Consider the following 25,445-nt stretch of genomic DNA (forward strand, 5'->3'; position numbering starts at 1 on the left):
GCGCCCCGTAGGTTGAGACGCAATGAATTTCGGTAAGGTATTATAGGTACATGAACAGATAATGAGGGTGCGGATTAAAACAGTGCGCAGTTTATGAACGCCCCAAGTTTTAACTAGGGGTAGACTGATCTTTTGTGCATTTATTGTCGCTGGCATTTTTTGGCGCCAGTATTTTAACTCAGGATTGATGATTCTTATGAGAAGAAAAATTTTCACATAACCATGCACACTACATTTGGTAGTAACGTGCCGAACACTGCTCATTTAATATATATCAATGGCTGCACAATATGCATTTAAATTCTCATCTATTAGGGGAGTATTTATTTAAATGTCGATGAAGGTCCATAAAATCTAAGCGTAGTGACGACCTTTACTAAATAGTAGAAATTTTAGAGACAATATATTTATTTCTTATTTATTTGCTTAAAAAGAGGTTCTATAAGCGGTCAAAAATTTTTACTTCCTGAGCATAAGCTAAAGGGGTCCATCGGGCGACTGGTTATTTTTTTTTAATAATTGTCTCGATAAAAAGTGGAACTCAAATTTTCTAGAATCATCGCCTTCTATAAATTAAGAACCATCACAGTTCAGAACATTAATCTGAAATTTTCTTAGCTAAGAAAAATTTGTGAACATGTGCGTATAGATTTTTTTTTTCACTAATAGCGTAGAAATGCACCATTATTATTTTTGTCTGTGAGTTGCGAATTCGTTTCCCTCCATTAAGTCAATAATGATAATGAAATTTGACCAAGGTTAATAACAGAAGTGAAGTTGATCATTTTATACCAAAGTTTAATGTATGTGGGTAATGCTTGACAAACGAAAATTTAGAATTACCAGATTTTTGAAATTAAGAATATAAGGAATGTAAAAATGCTACTTGCGATTATTGCATCTCGGGATGGGTACATAATTCACTGTGTGTTATATTTCTTAAAAATATTTAATACTAATTAAATGAAAATTTGGAATTATAAACCACATTACAAACCAACATTTCAAATGTTGAAAAATAATGATAGCAAATATCAAAGCCTAGTTAGGTGATGTCATTCATGTTATTTTACTTTTAATAAATTGAAAATTTGTCAAATCTGTGTTTTGGAGTGTGCTACTAGTGAAAAAATAGTATATTCGCTACAGTGACCTAAGTACGACAATCATAGACCTCGCTACGCGTCTCGGGCTACGATCTCCGTTTGGTCTATGGGTAATGTTGTTTTCGCTACTTTGGCGTAGAATATAATATTAACGATGGCTCTGCATGATAAGTAATTCTGAAAAGTTACGTTGTTATGTTCGCTGTGTGTGCGAAATAAATTCCCGTTTAATTAATTATTTAACAAAAATGTTAAACTTACTGCTTTGGGAAATATCTCCGAGTTATTGCGCCATGGCAAATTCCACTTGCATACGGAATCTTCATAAATATTCACAAGCTAAAGATGTAAGCAACTCAAGTTTCTCAGCAAACCTCCACAAAGCTGTCTATTAATCAGTAATACAAGTGACACAAATTGAAATTTTGCTGGTAGCCAACTAGATTTTCATATAGGTAGTTGCTTGTTAAATGACTGGTTATTTTTATTTTAAGATCTCTGTGAAGACTCAATAAAAAATCTTAAATAGGAGTATTTATTTTATTTATAACATTGTGAATTTCAGATAACACCTTTATGTTTGATTTATTTAAAAATAGTTAATGTGAGTCAGTTAAATGGTTTTTGAAAGAACAACCAATGATCACAAAATAAAAAAAGAAAACCTTAAATATCTTAACTTATTATTATTGTTATAACTTACCAGACTTTGTAATCAGATCAGAATAATTCTTGTTAGGAACTCAGTGTGCTATTAAATTTTTACCCGTAAACTGGGTGCTTATGTTTATGTATAGAATTCCGTGATTGCCCACTTGGCGCATAGTATTAAAGTTAACACAGCCATGATCTTTTTGGACAACGTACTTTGTCCTTAGGAATTGGTATTTTTCTACTTTTCTCTAAACTTTATTACATATTTTGCTCTGCAAATATATTTATACATAAAAAAAATTATATTCCATGAAGCCATTTAAACTACATATTTTGATTCTACACTTATGTTAAAATACCATTACTCTCATTTAGAAGCGTTATTTTAATTTAAATATATCTTAAACAAAATCTAATTTTGTATTTGTAATAAAGTGTGCATTATTTACTATTATCATTATTGGCATAACCTGTATATAACCAATAATAGAATATAACTTTTAGTACTACCACTAATAATAATTGTAACTGCACTAAAATCTTATTATTTTTATGCATATGGTTCATATTTTGATAACAATACAATTGAAAAGCAACGAATCGTTATTTTTTAACAAGAAGTGTTACTTCTATTTGCTATTAGCATAAAATGAACTTTGCCGTGAAACAAAAGCTAAAGAATTTTTTTTTCAAAGAAGGTGATGTGAATTTGTAATTGTAAATGACATGCTGCTACCTCTCAAAGGTCGGTACCTATCTATCTACATAACAAATAAAAACAACAAGCTGAGTGATACTCACGTGACGAAGATGTTTTCTATTATTATTCATTTTAGTACAAACAAAAGCAAAATTCACTTTTCACAAATACAAAATCACAAAATATTATTTGCACTTGGTGTTTTTTTAGACCGATTTCGTCTTGATAATTTTACAGTGGCGCCAAGGCAAAAGGTTGAATACTCTAGGTCGTCGGTGCCGCACTGATCGATATTATTGCGTCGGTTGTAGGTTGAAGCCCAATTATATTTACTGTTTCAAAACAATACTACATAGTATGCCTGACACGAAATATAGATTTTATGATAGAGGGTTATAATTGAATTAAAATGCTTGTTCTTAACAAAAAATGTGAATATGATTTGAAACAAAAATAAAAATTAATAGGTAAATTTAAAAAAGTCTAAAATCCTTATTTCATCAATTATTCCTGTATTATTTTTCACTTAACATTAAGAAGGTGCAAATTTTTAGTACTCTTCATCTTCATTTTCCATACAGTAGTTCAGTCATAACTTATCTTAAAATTTTCGACATTCTTCATAATTTTATTAAATTACTCAACATGGTTTATTTTACGATTTTTTACCATGTGAAACTGGGCAACTTTGTAAAAAGAGTGGAGATTTTATGTTTAATCATCAAGACGACCCGATCGATGGTGAACAAATTTGGCCCGTAAAGTAGCACGTGAAAGTTTCTGTATCCAGTTTGTTTTAAGTTACAGACAATCACTTGACTCATTCTCATTAGTGATTGATTTCGTAGTTTGGATACCTACTATGTCACATGTTCAAATTTCTATTCTATTTAAATTTTTTATTTGTTACTTTGTGACTATATCATTAATTTATTCATATTTCAAAGAATATCTACCGAAGATTTTTCATTTGCACATAAATCTCAGACTTGAGAAGTTGTCTGCATAGATTCTCAGATAATTATTTTGCGAAATACTCCGTTTATACAATTTATGAGTTCTGCAGTTCTACAAGTCACCCTTGAAACGTACTACCTAATGAAGAAAATACATATCTTCGCCGGATTCTTCTAGCTGTTCCATGTTATATATGTAGGTAATTTGAACATCAAAAGTATAGCCAACGTATAAATTTGAAAGATGGAGGTTTATGTGTTGTCAGTAATAAACTTTAGGCGGATTATGAAATAGAGACGAGAAAAAGATTTCCGCTCTCGTATTCGTACATTAAGTATTTCTAAGAAAATAGGTAATGATAAAATCATGTTCTTTGTTATAAAACACGAATTTGTTTTTGATGATTCAATGCAGTGTAAATTACTTAAGCTTTCTCTCGTGAAAAAAAACTGAAATATCCCAAGCACTTATTGAATTAGATTATCCTACATATAAAAAAGCCTCAAGCACTGATCATTGCCTTGTTGGACAACTGCAATATTTATAAGGTGATTGATATCCATTGGTGTTTTAATTGTGACGGATTTCATCATTCGTCAAGGGTTAAGAACCTCGTCCACATACAAATAAACTTTTTTTGGTTAACTATAATTTCTTGGTTTAACCAACAACTGAAATACCGGGCCTTATTAAAGGCTGTCAATCGGATGTATTAACATACGTGAACTGCTTGCTTCTAAAAGAAAAAACAGAAACGGAACATATTAGTCTTGATCATGCAGTCTGGGATTACCGTGTTTGTACTATATACAGGGTGCCGCATCCAAGTCTGGATATAGGGAATTAACATGTGAATTGGTTTTTATTTTATAATATCTCCCCAGATCACTTTAAAGCTATTATTGAGTGATGCCTTTGTAGAGGTCGAAGAGGGCTATCGGCCAGTATTTTTTTCAAATCATTGCATCGCGCTCATTCACTGTAAAAAGGTTTTAAAAATCGTATTTTGAAATTCGCGCCCGATCCGATTTATCACGAAATGTTCCGTCGCACCGTCGAAGTTCGGCGATCGCGTCTTTGGAATATCCATGCAAAATTCAAATGTCAAAGTGAAATTAGGAATTATTCTCAGAAATCAACGAACAACTCAAACTGAATTATTTTATCCAGTGTGATGATTATTGCAGGTCAGTTTAAACGGAATAAATGCACAAACTGTACAAAATATTTTATTAGGTTATGCTATGTTCTACTGCGATTAGATGAAAAAGCGAGGGCCTGCTTGTTCTTCAACGGTTAATTTAATTAGTAGGTAATTTGGGAAATTTTCACACTTTTTTTTCGAATCACTAAAGATTGGAAGTCAATTGTGTTTACATTCGTTAAGCAGGGCTGGAATTTTTGCCACCTGGAAGCATGTTCGTTACAAGAAATTTTTGAGAGAGAAATGTAGAACATTGACTCATCAACATTTTAAAGTATTTTTCTCTATTACGAATGTGTTTTGGGATTCAGAAACTTTTGTGTTACTGTTTTATTTGTTTATTGTGTTAACAACAACAAAAATAAAAATAATATTTCAAAAACAAAGTTACATTTATTTTCAAAGGTGATAAAAAGTAAATAAAATCAGGTGGGCACAACGTTTTCTAGGGATCTTAAAGAGATGGGATAGAAGAGTTTCAAAAAGCATCATGACAAAAAATTCAAGCCTGAGGACTACTTCTCACGTAGGGAGTTTTACGAAGGAATGCTTAAGAGAATCCAGGCTGATGGAGAGTTTTTGAGGAACATTTGTTTTACTGACGAATGTTCATTTGCTCTTAACGGAAGTTATAATCGTCAGAACGATCAAATTTTAGCATAACACAACCCTCACGTGGTCCATGACTATCGTTATTAATGGCGTGCAACTGTCAGTGTCTGACTGGGGCTTCTAGGACATCATGTCATTGCACCTCTTTTAATCGAATCTAGATTGAATGCTCAGAAGTAGGACAATATGCTAGCTCAGCAAATACTTCCTGGGACTCGAAGGGTGAGGCATCTGCAGCAGGTCTTTTACATCCAGGACCAAATCTCCAGCCATATAGCTCGCATAAATGTTGTTTATTTGAACCAGTATTTTCCCGCAATGTTGGAATGGAAAGTTTGCACCGGCCCATTGGTCTGTGCATTCGCGGGATCTAAATCCCTGGGAATTTTTTCTTTTGAGATTTCTTCACGACCATCTGTATTCAAACAATACCAGCTATACAAACAGAGACGCGCTGAAACAAGCAGTCCAACAAATATTGTCTTCAGATTGCAACGCAAATGCTGATCAACACGCGTAGAAGTTTTGAAGATCGGCTTACTTACTGTACAGCTGCTGAGAGCAGTCTTTTTGAGCAATTCTTGAAAATAGTGCAATACTTCTCCAGATTCGTACAATATTTCATTACTTCATTTATCAACAATTGTTAAGTTTTGTTATTTGTAGTTATCTAAATGGTTCATTAAAAGGTTCTCTTCAAAAGCACCAGCTGTTTTGATGGTAAATCTTATCATCACACAATAAGAAAAGCGGGCCCTCGCTTTTTCATCTAATCGCAGTAGAACACGGCATTTTAATGAGATTTTAGTAATAAAGACTCGACCAGCACCAGCAACATAACCTAATAAAATATTCTGTGCAGCTTGTGCATTTATTCCGTTTAAATTGACCTACAATAATCGACATATTGGATAAAATAATTCAATTTGAGTCGTTCAGTGATTACTGAGTGAGGCAGCGCGAGTACATTCCTAGCTTGAGGGCTCCCAGGACATGTTACAATCCTGCCGATGGGGTTTTGAGGAAGACCAGCTGCTCGAAGTCTTCATCTCGGGCTTTTTGGATACGGTCTGAGTGTAGTTCGAGATGGCTCGTTTGACGGGGTCGCGCACTATGACGAATGAATGGATCAATTTGTACATTTATTCCGCTTAATTTGTCCTACAATAATCATCACACTGGATAAAATAATTCAGTTTGAGTTGTTCGTTGATTTCTGAGAATAATTTCTAATTTCACTTTGACATTTGAATTTTGCATGGATATTCCAAAGACGCGATCGCCGAACTTCGACGGTGCGACGGAACATTTCGTGACAAATCGGATCGGGCGCGAATTTCAAAATACGATTTTTAAAACCTTTTTACAGTGAATGAGTGCGATACAACGATTTGAAAAAAATACTGGCCGATAGCCCTCTTCGACCTCCACAAATGCATCACTCAATAATAGCTTTAAAGTGATCTGGGGAGATATCATAAAATAAAAACCAATTCCCATGTTAATTTCCTATATCCAGACTTGGATGCGGCACCCTGTATAAATAGGAAGTAGACAAAATCAAATCTGATGTTTTTGGATAAGTGTCATAAGTTCATAACCATCAAATGTATCTGTTAAGTCTATGGCCCGTATTCTTCTCCTTTAATGAATATTTAGAGACGTTCGTTAAAGTTTTCTCTTTGTCCGATAGATGCTTTTATGGTTACTCATTCTAATCAAAATTTTAGATAATGAATGATTTGACGAAAGGAAAAGGACTCGAGTCTATTACCAAAATGTATATAGATTAAATTCTAAATTCACTTCTTTTCTAAATAGCTCTTTTAGAAACTTGGTTTCATAAAGCTCTATTATAAGACTGTGAATTATTTAGTAGAGACTATGTAGTAGGTATACAGAAAAGATTTTACAAAAACTAATACCTCTAAAGGTGGCGGTGTCATTTTGGCTGTCAAAGATTGTTTTGTGTTCTGAAGTTAATTTAACCCACTCTTCTTTCAGTAGTCTTTATTTTGCTAACATTCTAGTTTTTAATTGGGCGTGTTATTTTTGTTGTATTGTTTATTCATAATCCATTAGTAATGTGATACTTTCAACATTTTTAAAAGTTTGAAAGTGAGCTTGCCACGAAATTCCGGTGACGACGGTGACGGTCCGGAGTTTCGCCGATATCGCGTGGGTCTGTGCCAAGCCTAGGGCCGACTAGTGCCACACGTCTGGCAGACCTAGGTCACCTTCACGCCACAGGGGGTGGCGCCTTTGGTCGGGAGCGGAAGTGTTCGGGCGTCGTCTCCCTTTCCGGGGAGGGAGCACCGGGGTTACTCTAAAGCCGGAGACCGAATCTCCAGGTTGTCTGGTGAGCGCCCGTGGAAACAAGAAATAAAACGGAGGAAAAATTTAAACAACAATCGGACTTTTATTCCCTGCCACCAGCGACACAGTTAAAATAATCTTACGGCTAATTCTTAAATTAAAATTACAATTCAGATTTACAAACAAGCAAACAAAAAGAACAAAATGTCCGGCACGGTTGTTCCCTCCGGGACGACGACTTTCTTCGTGACGGGCTCCTCCTAATGCTGGGGGCGACGACCCTAGAACGGGAAATCGCGCGAGGGCGGTAAGGCGGAACGCGACACTTGTTCAATTTTTTCCATTATTTTTTAATAGTATACGAGTTTTACAAGAAGCATTTTATCGTACGCATGGTTTTAGGGCACGACGAGCCCAACGAATTCCTAGCAAAACCATCGGGAGGCAATCAACTCAATTGTCGGTGTTGTGACAACGAAAAGCTGCCTTTAGCTGACGGTGTTGTCGTTCTACCATGCCATTTGCTTGGGGGTGGTACGCAGTAGTTCGGATATGCTTGGCTCCAAGGAACTTCATCAGGTGGTGGAAAAGTTCTGATTTAAATTGTCGGCCCAGATCTGTAGTGATGATGTCTGGTATTCCAAACCGTGAAATCCACCCGTACAGTAGTGTGTGAGCCAAGTTCTCTGCTGTAATTCTTGTGATCTGTATTGCTTCCGGCCATCAAGTATTACCGATCAATACAGGTCAGACAGTATTCAAAACCATGTGAAGATGGAAGTGATCCAACTAAGTCGATGTGTATATGTTTGAATCTACCAATGCCTGATGGAGTTGGAAAGTTGCCCATCGGAGACTTCGTGTGTCTGTGGATCTTAGAACGTTGGCAAGTTAGGCACTGCTGAGCCCAAGTGCGGCAATCTTTCTCTAAGCCGGGCCACACAAATCGTTTCTTGACAAGCTTGACAGTAGCTTTAATGCCGGGGTGTGACCATGGTGTGACAGGTTGTGCAAATTATCGAACACTACTTTTCGAAAAGCTGCTGGCAGAAATGGGCGAATCATGCCGGTGGACGTGTCACACATAACCTGAATCTGTTCTGAAACAAATAACTTTTTTAGTTCCAAGCCTGTATGTGTCTGCAATACCTTCGTCAATTCTTCATCTTGTTCTTGCACCGCCTGAAGCTGTTCATCAATGCACTGGACCGACCTGGAAGTGACAGCGTGCAGACGAGGTAGTGCATCAGCTGGTGTGTTGGATGTGCCGGATACGTACTGGAAGTCAGTCGTAAATTGACTTATAAAATCCACGTATCTAAACTGGCGTGGTGAAGCTTTCTCTGGTTTTTGCTTTAGACGGTAAATTAGTATTGTAATCGAGTCCGTCGGCCGAATATCTGCTTTTACGTTTTCTCAACCTTTCATGACCCCTAGGGGACGAAGAAATAGGTCTGCCGTTTCCGTCTGTCTGCCGTCCAGGATTTCTATTAAATCGATAATCTCCGAAAGTACTGGACCGATTGTTGTGAAATTTTGTACTTATATCAGGAATATCATGTAGATGGTAAAACGCTAACCAAAATTTGTCTAATCATCCCCACCACTAATGCAACGACGTCACTTCAAAATTGTACATAGTAAATGGGTTTTAAATTGTATAAAATAACATAGTCCTACACATGTAGTTTATGGCTCCGAATTGAGTTTTTACCCGAAACGTTCAGATTTTTGGAAAAAAAATCAAAATTATAAAACAACATTTTGCAATTTAATTTTGAATCTGCTAACCGGAATGTTTTGAAATCTTGCAGATGTTTTGAGGTTATAAAGAGCATAATAAATTTTTAGTCAAAATATATTTGGTTATCCCCTCCAAAAAATTGATGACGTCAGCTCAAAACTTTGCCAAATAAATCCTATCTAAAATGTACAAAATATGATGAGTCAGTACTTGTAATTTATCACTCCATTCATATTTTTTGGATCGTTTGCTGCTATTTTAGTTTGGGTACAAATTCGAATGAAAATAATTGCGCTTGGCGATTTTTATAGGTGTAAGGTTCTGTGCATGTTGTTCGCAATGTCTGACAAGCGCAATGATATTTGCAATTTGCGAATTTTGTTCTTACGTTCGGGGATTGTTGGTCGAATTTGATTATCTGTTTGAATGGCACTATATCCAGATTAGAACATGCGTGTTAAGTAATTAAGATTTGCAATGTAGTAAGCCGTTTCAAACCAAATTTCCGCGCGCCGAACTTTTGGTAAGAAAAGGTGTAGGAATGGAAAGAAACGAAAACCACTAAGAGGGAGATGCGCAGAAGGGTGTGTTTGAGCAGGGTGAGTCGCGGCCAGTTTGACTTGGTCTTTCTTTCGAGTAAGACGTCAGGTTGGTGCTCTCTGTGTTTTTTTCAAATGTCTGTGCGCTGTTTGTTTCCTGTTCTAGTGCTGATTTCTTCTAACGGAGTTCCACCCCCCCTGACGAACCAGCGAACGTAAGAATTCTCTGCTACGTTCGAACACAGAGAGGTTATTTCGGTGGTGAGCACGTATTTGGTTTGAAGATCCGAGAGGTATGTTTTCCACGTGATTCCGTGTGTGCTGGTGGAAGAAGCGGCGTTGCTTCTCGATGGTTACGGAGTATGTGAGACGCGGGAACCACACATATGTGAGCTTCGCGTGTGTGATTCATGTGTGGACGGACGCCACAAAACGGCGGCGCTTCCGGATGACGCCATGGCCGTTAATTTTCGTACTAACCTTTTCAACATAATTTCAATCCGTTTTAGTAGGGCTTTTCAGGGAATTACGTTAGCTAGGGCAGTTTTATTTAGCGAATGTTATGCGGAAAGTTGGATGGCAATTTTCGAGGTATTATTTTGCGTTGCATAATTTGAGCACGTGTGAGTAAAGTAAATTCAAACGTAATCTGAACAAGTGAATCTTTAACAAAAATAACGTTGAGAACGGCATCAGAAAATTAATAATATCATAGTCTGGGGGACGGGGCATTTTCTTTGTGTTAGTAACATCAATTAATTAGGCGCATCAATTTGACTGACATTATAAGATCTAAGATATTTGAATGGCTTTTCCTCGATTTATTATTCGTTTGTTGTAAACTCTAATGCCTGAAAATTTCATGTAGTTTTCAAATATTCAGCCGTTCAAAATAGAAAGAGAAAGTGGTAGGGTGCAGGTACGGGGTGTTGACCGGGGAATTTCAAGGGCAACCTTTGTGAATTTTTGTATTAGTCATTGGGGATTTGTTGTTGACCGAAAACTGTTGATGAATTTGAAAATGAATGTTATTGAAAGAAAGGCACAATTCAAAGCGAATGTTGCACCCACGATTGCCTATATTTTATTTATTTTGCATATTTTATGTGTGGTATATTTTTTGTGTTGTTTTGTTTATTTCGTATGTGTTTTTATTTATGTGTATTTTGTTTGGGGATGTGTTGGGGGGGGGGGGGGGTTGTTTAATTCGGTCAATGACGTGTTTAATTTGGTCAACAACGTAGCTTTGCCCAGATCATTTTAATGCAGTCGTAACTTCTTTGTTTAATGTCAGATAAATATTTCAATAAAATCCATAGCTTCTTTATTTTCATTGATAAGAATCAGCGACGTAAATGTAGCTTAATTTAATAAAATCATTGCCAAAATGTGAGTAATTTAATCTCTTTCAAAATTCTTGTTCTTTAAAGTTATTGATAAAAACATGAATAATTTCTCACTTTATTTTCTTTATTGTATAAGATTGTTGATCACACGTGCATAATTTAATCTCATTTAAATTTCTTTGTTATTTAAAACAAGTGTTGATGGAGTGTGGCCAATTAAATTTTGCTTATTGCTTGTCTGAAATCCAAATACTCATTTTGATAACGCTAGTTAACTCGGGGGTCGTGTAGCGTGGACGTGGTGGCGTCGGCGTCTCCGTGCGAGTGTCTGCGGGTCTTGCTAGACTTCCGGCCCTAGTGGATTCGGAGTTTACACAGCTACCTTATTTGCGGGAAACAGGAGGGTCAACCTATGTCATGCGGGTGCGTAAGACCACGCGTGTGAAGTGGTGAGGTAGGACTATGTGGACCTTCACGGGGAGTGTGGCCGTCGCCCTGCACCCGTTGGGCCCCCCCATTTTGTTTGTAGAGGCCACACTGCCATAATATCTGGAACGTTGCCATCCATTTACTTTCTGAGAATTCCGCGACTTTTTTATTTTGTTTCTTGTTGTACTTGTAAGGTTGTTAATCTTTATTCTATGGTTTCAGGTTCGAGTGAAAATAAAGGTTTTTTTTTCTTTGAGGAATAAATTCTTTAAGCTCTTCTGGGGCCCTTGGCCAAGGTCTCTTGAGCTCTTATTGGATTTATTTTTCATAGTTTTTTTTTTTTTCCAAATATAAGTTTTTTAAATCCGTCACTCTTCCCGCTCCGCAGTGCGCCAATTTGTATGAACGAACGCCTCCCGCCAGTTTTCAAAACACAATGTAGGGTCCCACTTTTGTAGACGATCACAGCCAAGGCCAAATTTCAAATTTTAGCGGGCTTTTTCAAATTTTGTTCAATGTCAAATAAAAGGTGGGAGGTTTGGGTTATTACAGCAAATTTGCTAATTTTGTTGTTATGTTCTGGGGATTTGTTATTCGTCTTTTTGTTACGATTTTCTCGTGAACGAATTTAGTGACGGCTCGTCACATTGAGTTATCACAGTATATTATGCTTATGCATATGTGTACTCTAACATAATATGTGTCATTCTAGTTTTTCGGTCACTACCGTGCTGCAAAGTATTTACTTGAAGGGAACAAGGGCTATTAGAATATTATAATAATAATAATAATAATATTAATAGTTTATTGATCCCAACAGGTCACCCCCAATTACAGGAACCAAACGACTAAATAAAAATAAATTCATTGTTAACAAAAATCATAACTTAATTATATATAAAAAAAAAACTATTAAGACAAATCCCTAATACAACAGCATATGTAACTAGAAGAATCAAAGTGAATGTCACATTTATCAGCTATCTTATTGTACAAAGAACACATTAATGAAATTGGTGATCTAAATAAAATATTTGTGCGCGAATAAGTTTTATAAAATAACAGGTGTTTACGAATACTAGGACGCGGTACCAGAAAATGTATCTTATTTAACAGTGCAGCACAGTCAAGCTTATTGTTAAGAAGATTATACAGAAAACGTATGATTAGAATGTTGCGACGCACACTAAGAGCTGTAAAGTTAAATCTTCCTAGTAGAGTGTCGTGATTAAATCCACGAGAAGGATATGCACCATCTTCCATAAAGGCTAAAAATTTCAAAAATTTTCTCTGAACAGCCTCCAGATTGACTCGGTGAACTTCGTAAATTGGCGACCAAATAATAACACCATATTCCAGTCGAGATCTGATTAAGGAATAGAATAAAATTTTTAGAGTGTTCTGATTGGAGAACTCACGACCATTTCGAAAAATAAATCCATACATTTTGAAAGCTTTTGCTATTATGTCGGTAATATGTTGCACAAATGTAAATTTAGAGTCGAAAATTATTACCAAATCTTTGAAGCTTTCTAACCTTTCAATGACGACATCGTCAATGTTGTAATCGTATTGAATAATCAATTGCTTTCTAGAATATGACACAATTTTACATTTTGAAATATTCAGCATGAGTCGGTTTTGTTTACACCAAGTATACAAAAGATGTAAGCAAAATTGCAAGAAGGCACAGTCCTCTATCGATTCTATTTCAGTATATAATTTGAAATCATCTGCAAACATAAGCTTTTTACATCCTACTATATCCGCTAGATCATTGATGAATAGGAGAAAAAGTAGAGGGCCTAAATTAGAACCTTGAGGTACACCTGAAGATGGAAAAAACGATTTGGAAATAAAATTTCTATATTTAACTACGTGTTCTCTTTCGTGTAAATATGACTGAAACAGTTTGATTAAGGAATTAGAGAAACCCAAACGATTTAATTTTTCAACTAGTATAAGATGATCGATTTGGTCAAATGCCTTAGTGAAGTCGGTGTATATTACATCACACTGTCCTCTGTTATCAAGGATTTCACATACATATTGTGAGAACGAAGTCAGATTCGTAATGGTGGACTTTTTTTGTTGAAAACCGTGTTGATAAGGAGATATCATATGCGTGGTTGAGTTGTAAATGTCACAGTACAGAATCATTTCCAGAACTTTTGAAAAATTGCACAACAGGGAGATACCTCTATAATTGGTGACATCATTCTGTCTTCCTTTTTTCAAAATGGGACAAACGTACGCTCGTTTCCATAAAGATGGAAATACCGAATTTTTTTAATATTAAATTGAACAATATACAAAGTGGTTGTGCAAACGCATGTGCACAATCTTTAATTAGGAAAGAAGGAACACCATCGATGCCCATAGTGAAAGAATCTTTGCATCGCTTTAAACATTTTAAGACGTCATCCACTGTAATATGCGATGTTTCAATCTTCGTACTGAACATGGGCTTTAGTGATAATTGAGAAAAGTCTGCTGGACTAGGCTGGATAAACACGCTGTTAAAATATTCAGCAAATGCATTTACAATATCCGTTGGGGTTGAAAGTTGTTTGTTATTATACTCCATATGAGCTGGAATCCTCGATGTACCCTTTTTCGCTTGAATGAAACTCCAGAACTTTTTTGGATCACTAGATATTGAAGCCTCGATTGTAGCCAGGTATTTTTTATATGCTTCCTTGATTAGACGTTTACATTGAGAGCGACGATGTTTGAATAAATTATAATAATAATGAGTTTTGTGTTTTTTATACAACGAATAAAGTGATGCCTTATTATGAATACTTTGAATTATTTCAGTCGTGAACCATGGAGGGTAATACTGACGATGACTAGATGAAGACGAAAATTTTGGTACAGCCAGATCAAATAGTTTATAAAGTTGGGCATAAAATTGCGAACAAGCATCTTCGACGTTGTCGATGTGTTCCAAGAAAGTCCAGTCAGCAGCTAACAGTAGATCATATAACATAGGATAGTTGGCTTTTTTGAAATTGTAACTTTCATTTAAGTTGTTAATTTGAAAATCATACGACGAAGTGAAAGACAAATTGAAATTAATAGTGATGGCAGGATGATGAGAGTCTAATATTATGTAATATTTACTTCAGGGAAGATTGTCGGCATTGTTTTGAGATCTTGTCTGTTCTTAAACTTCCGTGTTACTATATTCTGGTATTATATGTTAAGTCTCACTTAAATGCATAGTGAAACTCATCAGTTATTCAAGTTTTGGGTGGTAGTCTTGTCTTCAGGTTGACGGTGTCAACCTAATTTTTAAGTACCTATCTAACCACTTTTCTTCACTGGGTGTTGATGAAATGTAAATACATACATGGGCCTCACTGCACGTATTTTTTGACTCTGGTAGGTGACAACTTGTTAGTAAACAGAAGGATATGTATACCGGCCCATTTTTTTAATTTTGTACATACACCATAAAGTCCCTATGTTCAGTAAAATACAACATGGATGCATTGGAAGTCTATATCCAATGTTTCGTGAGAAAAATACAGACCTGATTTTGTAGAACAAGATATTTAATAGTTGGAATGAAGTTTTGAAGATACTGGATTTTCTTCTGCATAGGTAGTATAACATATTTAACTTCGTTTCTTCAATTAAAACATCTTTTGTTCCATTTCTTTAGTGGTGAGTATATTCGACGTTCGAAGTATCGATCATTGTTTACATTTTTTAGTTTTTTTACTTCCCGAGCGTAAGCAAAGGAAGTATTGTAATCGAGTTCGTCGGCCGACTCTCTACTTTTACATTTTCTCGACCTTTCATGACCCCTAGAAAACGAAGAAATAGGTCTCCCGTTTCCGTTTGTCTGTCCGTGTTAAAGTGCAGGACCGATTGTTGTGAAATTTTGTATTTATATTAAGAATATCATGTAGATGGTAAAACGCTAACCAAAATTTGCCTAATCATCCCCACCAATAATGTGATGACGTCACTTCAAAATTGTACATAGTAAATGGGTTTTAAATTGTATAAAATAACATAGTCCTACACATGTAGTTTACGACTCTGAATTGACTTTTTACCCGACACGTCCAGATTTTTTGAAAAAAAAAAACAAAATCATGAAACAACATTTTGCAATTTAGTTTGAAATCTTGCAGATGATTTACAGTTATGATAAGCATGATAAATTTTTATTCAAAATATATTTACTTGTCCCCTCCAAAAAAATTGATGACGTCACCTCAAAAGTTTGCCGAATAAATCCTATCTAAAATGTACAAAATATGATGAGTCTGTACTTGTGATTTATCATTCCATTCATATTTTTTGGATTTGCATATGCAGGGTGACTCATAAAAATTAATGAATGGGTGAATTTATTTAATTCATTTAATCAGGAACTACAAAACCGAAAGCTTTGAAATCTACTGTGAAAAAAAACATTATATGCATGCAGTCGTCACGTTTCCGACAGCGAGGGAAGTACTATCTAAACTCTCTAGACCAAATTTTTAATAGTGTTTTTTAAAACTGAACATGAGGATTATGCCAATACTCAATTTCATGTGTTGAGAGATCACCTATTGTATTGTATATTTTATATGAAGCTGCCTTCATAGCCAACTGTAATTCAATTTATCTTCGATCCCACGACCCACGGTATTAGTACCCGCTTTAGTTTGGGGCATCTTTACAGCGTGGAAAGAAACGGAGTAATTTCGTTCCAAAGTAGAATTCAAAACACCCGTTGTATTAAAACACCATCCTTTATCACTTTTGTAACAAAATACGTAGGTTTAAATTCGTTTTTTGGCGGAGGTTTGTATCTAATAATGATGCTTGCCTGATGTAAGATATCATTTTAAATCTTGATGAAGTCATATATTCGGAAACCGTGTGGAACTTTCAGCGTAACGGAAAAAGACATATTGGGTATGCACGTACAAACGTGTTAGGATCTATGACAAATATAACTAGCACAGGTTTTGTGCGTATATTTCAAGGTCACGCTCTCGATCTAGGTTTGGTGTTCTTACAAAATCAATAGTTGCTATGAAATTTCACTTTGATGAAACAAGAGATCAGATTCCTAATATATATATTAAAATATTCGATATATCGCTCCGATCAAATTATGTGCTACTTCAGACTGTACTTTCGTTAATTATAGTAGTGTCCAATCTTTAATATATTAAACAAACAAAAACAATACTTCAAAAAATTTATTTTATACAAATTTTACCGTTTACCAGGTATAACAGCTTTTAAACTAGCTGGATTTCTCTTAATACAAAGATCTGTAAAAGCAACTGACAATATTAATGACTGACCAAGAAGTTCTTTATGGGCTGATGACTGAGATAAATAATCATTTTTCAACTTCTGTTTCACAATAATAGGGGTACATGGCAATGTAAATGAGTTAGACGAGGGATCACCTAGTAAGTGAAGTACTGTTGTTGTATTTGAAACGCACTCATTCCCGACTAATGTTTTAAACAACCTAAAACAGTATGAAGAAAAAAGAAATTTTTTACCGATTTCATGAAATATTACCTTGCTGGCAACTTCGGTCTTAAAAAATAGACACAATTCGATAGTGTATCATATTTTGTTAGATCATCTTGGTAACCTTTGTTGTGACCTCTACTAGTGTTAATAAGTGCTAACAACATTGAAGATAACTCTAAATGTAGTGTGTAAGTTGCGACAGTTGCTGGTTGTTTTTGTCCTTGTAATCCCATACCATTAGCTCCTTCAAAAACATAAACATCACCACACGGAATTTGGCTCAGTACGCTCATAGCCTGCAAATCCCAGTTACTAAATAATTAGACATTATTGGACTGTATTACCAGTTTAAAGGTATCTACTGGACACAGTTTCTTCGGAAGGTTTCCATAATCCTGGTATCCCCAAGATTCGAGTTCGTTAGTGGGGTTAATTATTTTTGCCCAACTTACTCCCATGGGTGCCAAGTGTATTCCCACTGAAGAACCTAATGTCTAAAAGATGGTTACTGGATTCATAAGTTTTCAATGAAACACTGAAATAATGTCTAATTTGAAATAAACATGGTAAAATACATACATCTATCACAGAGGATGGTAACTGAGGTACAAACAATTGTTTGATTTTCTTATTATCATTATTTACAGATTTCCCATTTTGAACTGCTGTATCGGTAATTATTTGCTTGCATAGCTTTTCCAGTGTCTTTACACTTAACCCATCAACGTCTAAGAGTTCATCTAATGATTTAAAAGGACCTTTTCTTTTTTTGTAGTTTTCTAAATTTCGTATTTTATTCTGGGCAATATTGAAACTAAAAATTAGTGATGGTAATGAAGAATGCTAGGAAAATTGCAATATAAAATACAATAAAATGTAATTATACACCGTATTCGACGCACGTTAAACTGAAAGCTTTATTTTTTTCAGCAAATATATACCACATATTTTTCTAACATAAGATGTGTTAACATTAAAAGGACTCAGTTTTAACGGATATAACATCTTTATTATTGGTATTAAAATTGACAAAATTGGTTTTTGAAAGTGAAAAACAATAACGGAAAACATCGATTAGTGGTTATTTCTCATATTTAAGTGGGTATTTAACTAATGGTTACTTTGAAAGTATCTTATAAAATTATAAAAAAATGTAGAGTTGGTACTTAGTTTTAAATTTATTATTCCAAAAATCCAGATCATTTCTAATTTCAAGATACATAATTATGAATATATTAAACTGTAAAAAATTGAAACGTTTAAATCTAATGCTCGTTATTTCCTCAATTAATTGCGTATCAATTTATCTTAATTTTGGATAAAATAGATCTTTCATTAATTTATTTTAAGGAGATGATTTTTTCTAAAGTCATGTGCGGAACTTTTGTCTTTACTAGAATACCACTACTAGAATTGGCGGTTTCTTAAGTGTACCAGCAGAATTTTGTTTATAACTATTTTATTAATTGGGGTTTAATCTACAACGGAATAAAAAAAGCGGTGAAACTCTGAAACAACTGCGAAAAAGGAACTTGTCTCCAAAGCGAGGAATGATCAGGTCGGGTTAGGTAACACAGGCACCTGAAGTAAAATCTCAGTCATAGTTGAAGATAGTGTAAAGTATCCGACTTGTGGAGTATATTTATTTCGCACTAATTTGAGCCGAAGCATTGACTCTTAATCTTGCCTTTTATACTTTTGTCAAGCAACTACTTATTGCTAATGCTCTTCTATAATTCTACTGTTTAGTGTTGTTAAATAGCCAGCTATTTTCAAAAATAGCCTTAATAGCTGGATATTTAACCACATATTTTTCAGGTATCTATTCGCTAAAAACACTACCACTTTTGGAATTTTTATAAAATATCAGCTTGTTACAGTTAAAAAAATAACTCATCCTTATATAATTGTTTACCACATTAGTTGATCACTGTTAGATCCATTAAGAATAGATAATATTTTTTCTTTTTCTGCATTAGAAAACTTTGGTTGCAACATCAAATCTGGGTAATTAGTAGATGTATTTGAACTTGAATACTGCATCTAAAAATCATAACACTGACCACAGTCTATTAACCTGTTCTGAACTTACCCCATGTTTAAAATTTAACCTAAACTTGGAAAATCCAGCTCGTATATTCAGCATTTTAATATGAATTAAAGTTATTATTAATTAACTAATAATATTGAATTAATTGTATAGCCGTATTTTATCACAAAACCATTTTTACGAAATCCACTGTACAATCACATCTAATTTCTAACCTTATACTCTTTGAATATTGTGACATAACCTGTAACTTAGTAATCTATTAGAAAATCAATCTACTAAAAACGAGTTTAATCTTACAGGCAACCAGTAATACAAAAGCGTATTATAAATTGCATAAAGAAGATTTCCTTTAAAAGACGCTAACATTGGATGGATTATTTCATATCACCTGTGTATGCATGTTAAACATAGGTAAAATGCGAGAATCTCTTTGACCCTTATACACAGTTGAGTCGAGCTGTCATTCACGATACTCTCAGCTTGTCTATCAAAATGCATATAAAAATCCAAAAATGGTATACTAGACGCAAACATTTAGTGTGTTTATGGCGTCACATCAATTTAATAACTCCTATTCTAATTCAATAGGCCATCACAGCCGGATATCTTAAACCAACTTACTTATAAGTGATAACCTACCTGAAAAGACCTTTTCTGGGAAAAGCACAGGACAGTACTGTCTACTGTCTCGACCGTCCCTGACACGTGGTATGGTTTGCATTTGCTAAGTTTTATGAAGGGTCGGCTGTAAAGTACTTTAAACGTCAAAGCCACAGACGCACTAAATGTTTGCATCTAGTACCCCTATAAAGAGTGTAGATATTTTTCCCCGCCCTCGGAAGCATGTCTGGGTTTTTCTCAGATAAACTTCTTCGATGAGTCATTTTTGTTAATTTATGTGCGTATTTAAAGTGCGAAAAATAAAAGGCCAACGATGTTAACACTAGCGAAGGTATTTATTAACTGACTTAGATATGTACAATATGTGCAAACTAACTTAGTAAAAAAAGGTCTCGACATCTGGACGTCGATTTGCCGTGAAACGCCGACAAAGACAAAAGGGTCCAGACTTTCAACCACACAAGTGTCGCACCGGTACTGGGCCAGAGCGTATCTAATTCTGACATATTGCAACACTCCCACTCGCTCTGGTCAGATGAACTAAATAAACAAACACAAGAAAAATTAGAACACACAAATAAAATAATACTTAAGAGAATAAGTCTTAAACTGAATGTAAATTCAACAATTTTAAATTATTGGCAAATTTATCACGGCTTAGCGGTTTCGTGAACATATCCGCCAGTTGTTCCGTTGTCCCAACGTGGTTGATATCAATCTCTCCCCGTTGATAAGCGTCACGTGTGTAGTGGAACTTGACGTCGATGTGTTTGGTGCGTCGATGGTGAACAGGGTTTCGCACCAAATGTTCAGCGGCCGCGTTGTCCATGTGCACAATCGTCGGTTGTCGCTGCACTGCACCCAAATCGGCTAAAAGTCCGCGAATCCAAATAATTTCTTTCGTCGCCATGTACGCCGCTACATACTCTGCGTACGTTGTAGAGTCAGCCACAATCGTTTGTTTCCTTGACATCCAGCTGACTGGTCCACCGTTAAGGATTACGACGACGCCACTGATCGATTTTCGATCTTCATCCGACGCGTAATCCGCGTCCGAGTATGCAACGAGTTGATTTACACTTCCCCTTTGGTCACTAAACGTAATTCCAGTGTCCATACTTCCACGTAAGTACCGGAACACTCGTTTCACAGCTTGCCAATGTACTTCAGATGGATGCTCCAAATGTTGACTTAATTGGCTCACTGAAAACGCCAAATCCGGACGCGTAGCCACTGCCAAATACATTACCGATCCGATCGCTTGTCGATAAGGTGCATCGGTACCACCTTCACTTGGATTACGCTTCAACACTACACCGGGGTCTGCTGGTATTAAGCTGGGGTTGCATGTACTCATGTTAAACTTTTCGAGCACATTACGGACGTATGCAGTTTGCTTTAAATGTAGAGTTTTTGCACTAACGGTGCCTGTTTCAGTCCGTATAAACTTTTGTTTAGTTTACACACACGGCCACTACCGTCGTCAAAACCGTCCGGTTGCACCATATATATTTCCTCTTTTAGTTCACTATAAAGGAAAGCAGTTTTCACGTCAATCTGAAAGAGTTCATAATCTTTGGCCGCCGCGACGGCCAACAATACACGCACTGATTCGAACCGTGCAACGGGTGAGAACGTTTCCGCGTAGTCGATGCCCGCTTTTTGCGAACATCCCTTAATGACCAACCGTGCCTTGTATTTATTGATGCTGCCGTCCGGGTTGGTTTTAATCTTGAATATCCATTTATTTTGGATTGGTCGTCTGTTCGCTGGAAGCTCCACCAATTCCCAAACTTCATTTTTGGCTAAAGACTCCAATTCATCAGCCATTGCAAGCTCCCACTGTTTCGAATCATTCGTGGCTAACGCTTCTGCCAGAGTTTCAGGTGTTTGAGTCACTATTTTCTCACCTTCAGTCAGGAGGGCTGCAAATTGAACTTCGGTAATTTCATCTTTTTCTTCCATCCTTTTCTTCGTCTTAGATCGGGTGTTGTTTACGATGGAGTTTTCATCTGAAGGTACCACGCGTTTCGAGTACGCCGCTCGTGCTGGTGTTGATTGTTCTTCATTTGTAGCGATTTCAGGTAACAATTGAAGCGGTCTTTTTGGTGGTAATTCGACAATTTTTACGTCACGACTCTTAATAATTACTTTTGTACCTGGCCGCCAAAGTCGATATCCGTGTTGCTCAAATTCATATCCAACTAAGATGAGCCGTTCGCTCTTCTTTTCAAATTTGCTCCGTTTCGACTCGTCAATTAATGTATATGCAGTACTACCAATTTTACGCAAATGACTCAAGTCAGGCTTTCGACCGGTCCAGAGTTCGTAGGGGGTTTTCCCTTCGAGACGGGCACGTGGTATTCTATTTCTAATGTGAGCCCCGTTTCTAATCATTTCCGCCCATAGTCCTTGGGGCAGGTTTCCGCTTGCAAGTTGACACCGCACCATTTCATTTAATGTCCTGTTAGATCGTTCGGCCCGCCCATTCTGTTGTGGACAGTACGGTGTGGTCAGTTCTTGTTTAATAAATTTCTTGGTTAACACCGCCTTCATTTCACTGCCCAAAAATTCACCCCCATTGTCCGATCGCACGCGTTTTATTTTATGTCCATTCGCTTCTGCATCAGCTATTACACTAATCATCGCGTCGACGACGTCGGACTTTGTTTTCATAGGAACTGCGATGATCGTACCACTGCAATCATCTGTAAATACAGCTGCGAACCGCGAACCACCTAACGATTCATTCAATGGTCCGATCGTGTCAAAATGCATTAGATCTCCTGGCCGTTCAGCCCGCGAATTTGAGGACGGGAACGGTTGTCGCACGTGCTTGCCGTATACACAGTCTTCGCAAAATGTGTCCTCATTGTCCGTACTATCTTTCGAGTCCACAACTTTCATGCCAGTTATCGCGTCACTTTTGGCCATTTCGCGAACCACTTTAAATGCAACATGTCCAAGCCGTTCATGCCACACTCGAACGTTTTGAGCACTTGCACTTGCGATCATAGCCTCTGCCGTTGCCCGCGCGCGAATATTCATTTCGAATAAACCGTTTTTAGCCAATTGTCCGGTGGCTACCACTTTGCCACGACTAAACAATTGTAACGTGTGTTTGCTGAATAATGCGTTAACACCACGATTACTAGCTGCACTTATTGAGAATAGATTTTTCCCAATTTCAGGCACGTACCACACTTCACTCATGCCTTGCTCCAGTACTTGTCCATTAACGTACGAGCTAATCATTACATCTCCTTCACCTTCCGCGTAAATAGTTTCATTGTTGCCCACTGTGATCGGTTTTCTCTCACTTGCACTAAACTCCCTATAATTTGTAATAATGTCGCGCCGAAAAGTCATGTGTTTACTCGCACCAGAATCCGCGACCCATAATTCGCCCGCGTAACCGACAGCCATCGTTTCGGCTGTGTACATCATCGCTCTCAATGCGCCGCTGTTTGATGCTGCATTCGCTTGGCCATTGTTTTGAGTGTTTTGGGGTTTGTAGCAGTCGATCTTTCTATGTCCCGTCTTACCGCAATTATAACACTTCCCACTAAATCGCTGTTTTGTAGATTGCTGTCGCTGCTGATTTTGATAACGACCACCTCTATTTCTTTGATGATGTTGGCGTTGTCCTCGATTGCCGTTGCTTGTGTAAAGGGCTGAATTGTCTTCTTCGTCGTTTTTAATCTCGACCATTCCATTTCTCATTGTTTCCAGCTTTAATAACCGAGGAAGAAGGTTGACCATGGTTTGCTCTTTTTCTGGAAGCATATCAAAAGCCGCTGCTATATGCTGATACTGTTGTGGTAGTGTGTACAGTACTTTCGTGATTATTTGTTCATCGGTGGGTTTCTGATTCAGATCTTCCAGCTGTCTCACCAGCTCTTCGATAGCAGCAACATGTTCAGTAATTGTTGCGCCTGGTCGCATTTGATAATTATAAAATTTTTGGTGTAAAATATGAATCGACGTCTTGTTCTTTTGTTCGTAAATAGTCACCAGTCGCGTCCACATTTCAGCTGCAGTCTTCATATTCATTATATGACGCACAACATTCGTCTCTAGAGCACACGATAACGCAAATTGAGCTTTCTCGTCTTTTCTGTCCCATTCTTCTTGTTCCTTGGACGTACCTCCCGAATCAGGGCGAGCTTTCATACCTTCGACAACGTCTAACAATTCGTGATACCGTAGATAGGCGCGCATTTGAAACTTCCATACTGCAAAATCGTTGCCGTTAAACTTAGCTATCGCGAACTTATCCATTTTCGATGTGTCTGCTACTATTGGCCGCGAAACCGAACTTGAACACTGACCAACTACAAATCACAACTTCGAATAGGAACTAATCGCTGATATTCCACTAATTGCACTTTTTCAAAATACTAACTGCACAATACTCGATACGTAATCTGGGCCCATAACCTGTTAATTTATGTGCGTATTTAAAGTGCGAAAAATAAAAGGCCAACGATGTTAACACTAGCGAAGGTATTTATTAACTGACTTAGATATGTACAATATGTGCAAACTAACTTAGTAAAAAAAGGTCTCGACATCTGGACGTCGATTTGCCGTGAAACGCCGACAAAGACAAAAGGGTCCAGACTTTCAACCACACAAGTGTCGCACCGGTACTGGGCCAGAGCGTATCTAATTCTGACATATTGCAACAATTTTGATACACAATATCGGAAGATGAGTAAACCAATAGTATACACATACATACTTTAGACACTTAAATACAATTTAATTTGCTTAGCAAATTTTTAAGGTGACTTCATCAAAATTTTGGTGAGAAAATACATAAAACTTTGCTGGACAATTCTGATTTTTTTTTGAAAAAAATTTGATTGCAGGGTTAAAAATATCGGTATCCACACTTATGCAGCACACGTATAGAAAATAATAATAATAATAATACTTGTGATAGGTTTTATGTTGGCAAAATTTTGAGAAGAGATAACGTATTTAGTGGGTATAAAACCACCGTGGGATAAAAGTACATTTTGATTGCAATTTACCAATCTTATGCTAATATTAAAGCCTTTGTAAAATTTCAAAACAGCGCTTTTATATTTTCTGTGTACAGTATATTTAACTCTTCTTACAAAATTTTGATTTATATTTTCAGAAATCGAGATGTCTATGGTAAAAATAGGGACACATTAATAAATTACAAAGTATAGAAATATAATACCTAGTGCAGACAATCTGGTATGAGATCATGCATTTTGTATAGGCAGCAACGGTTGGCTTTTCCCGTCAAAGGAAAAACAATGACGTTTAGAGAATTTTAATACCTCTATCCGTTGTTAAGATATAAGACCGCGGAATTATAACTGGTACACTCTGTATATGAAAATTTAGGAAGGAAACGTTTGAAATTGGACTTCGTGTAAAACAGATTTGTTTGGTTTTTGGTATTTTAAACTTTTATATTTTTCTAAGAATTTTAAGTTCCAGAAGTTTGAGATGTAGATTCTTTAGAAAGAAAAAAAGTAAGTAAGTGAATGTTTTAATAATTTTTTTCATAACATTAACATATTTTCGAAATTTCCTACCACATTTTATAAATTTTAGATTTGTTTTATTCTAAAATTTTATTATAGAAATTTTAAAAATTGTTATCACAGTTGTCATCGTC

At 36.2% G+C, this 25,445-nt stretch overlaps 3 protein-coding genes across 4 annotated transcripts in view; all 3 read right to left on the bottom strand.

Annotated features, from left to right (window-relative positions):
- Positions 1-2,720, bottom strand: part of LOC135134873 (probable E3 ubiquitin-protein ligase RNF144A) — a 42,832-nt gene extending 40,112 nt beyond the window's left edge. The window contains exon 1 of the mRNA XM_064063743.1: positions 2,562-2,720. The gene's annotated coding sequence lies outside the window, so the exon portion shown is untranslated. The remainder of the gene's footprint in view (positions 1-2,561) is intronic.
- A 14,087-nt stretch (positions 2,721-16,807) lies between these two features.
- Positions 16,808-19,397, bottom strand: LOC135134917 (uncharacterized). Of its 2 annotated transcripts, none has more exons than XM_064063804.1 (6): positions 19,202-19,397; positions 19,025-19,152; positions 17,689-17,923; positions 17,454-17,603; positions 17,155-17,405; positions 16,808-17,101 (listed from the first exon to the last, which is right to left on the bottom strand). In XM_064063804.1, exons 1-6 carry the CDS (start codon positions 19,253-19,255, stop codon positions 16,837-16,839), a joined length of 1,083 nt encoding a protein of 360 aa, XP_063919874.1. In that variant the 5' UTR covers positions 19,256-19,397; the 3' UTR covers positions 16,808-16,836. The 2 variants fall into 2 exon arrangements, with proteins under 2 accessions (XP_063919874.1, XP_063919875.1); XM_064063805.1 differs by having other exon boundaries at positions 16,997-17,084.
- A 990-nt stretch (positions 19,398-20,387) lies between these two features.
- LOC135135570 (uncharacterized) lies at positions 20,388-21,140 on the bottom strand. The gene has a single exon (XM_064064667.1). It carries the CDS (start codon positions 21,138-21,140, stop codon positions 20,388-20,390), a length of 753 nt encoding a protein of 250 aa, XP_063920737.1.
- Between the last annotated feature and the right edge of the window lie 4,305 nt (positions 21,141-25,445).

Source organism: Zophobas morio, unplaced genomic scaffold (genome assembly GCF_036711695.1).
Source record: "Zophobas morio isolate AGI-343-1 ecotype UQ-CSIRO unplaced genomic scaffold, CSIRO_AGI_Zmor_V1 ptg000024l, whole genome shotgun sequence".
Classification (NCBI taxonomy): Eukaryota; Metazoa; Arthropoda; class Insecta; order Coleoptera; family Tenebrionidae; genus Zophobas; species Zophobas morio.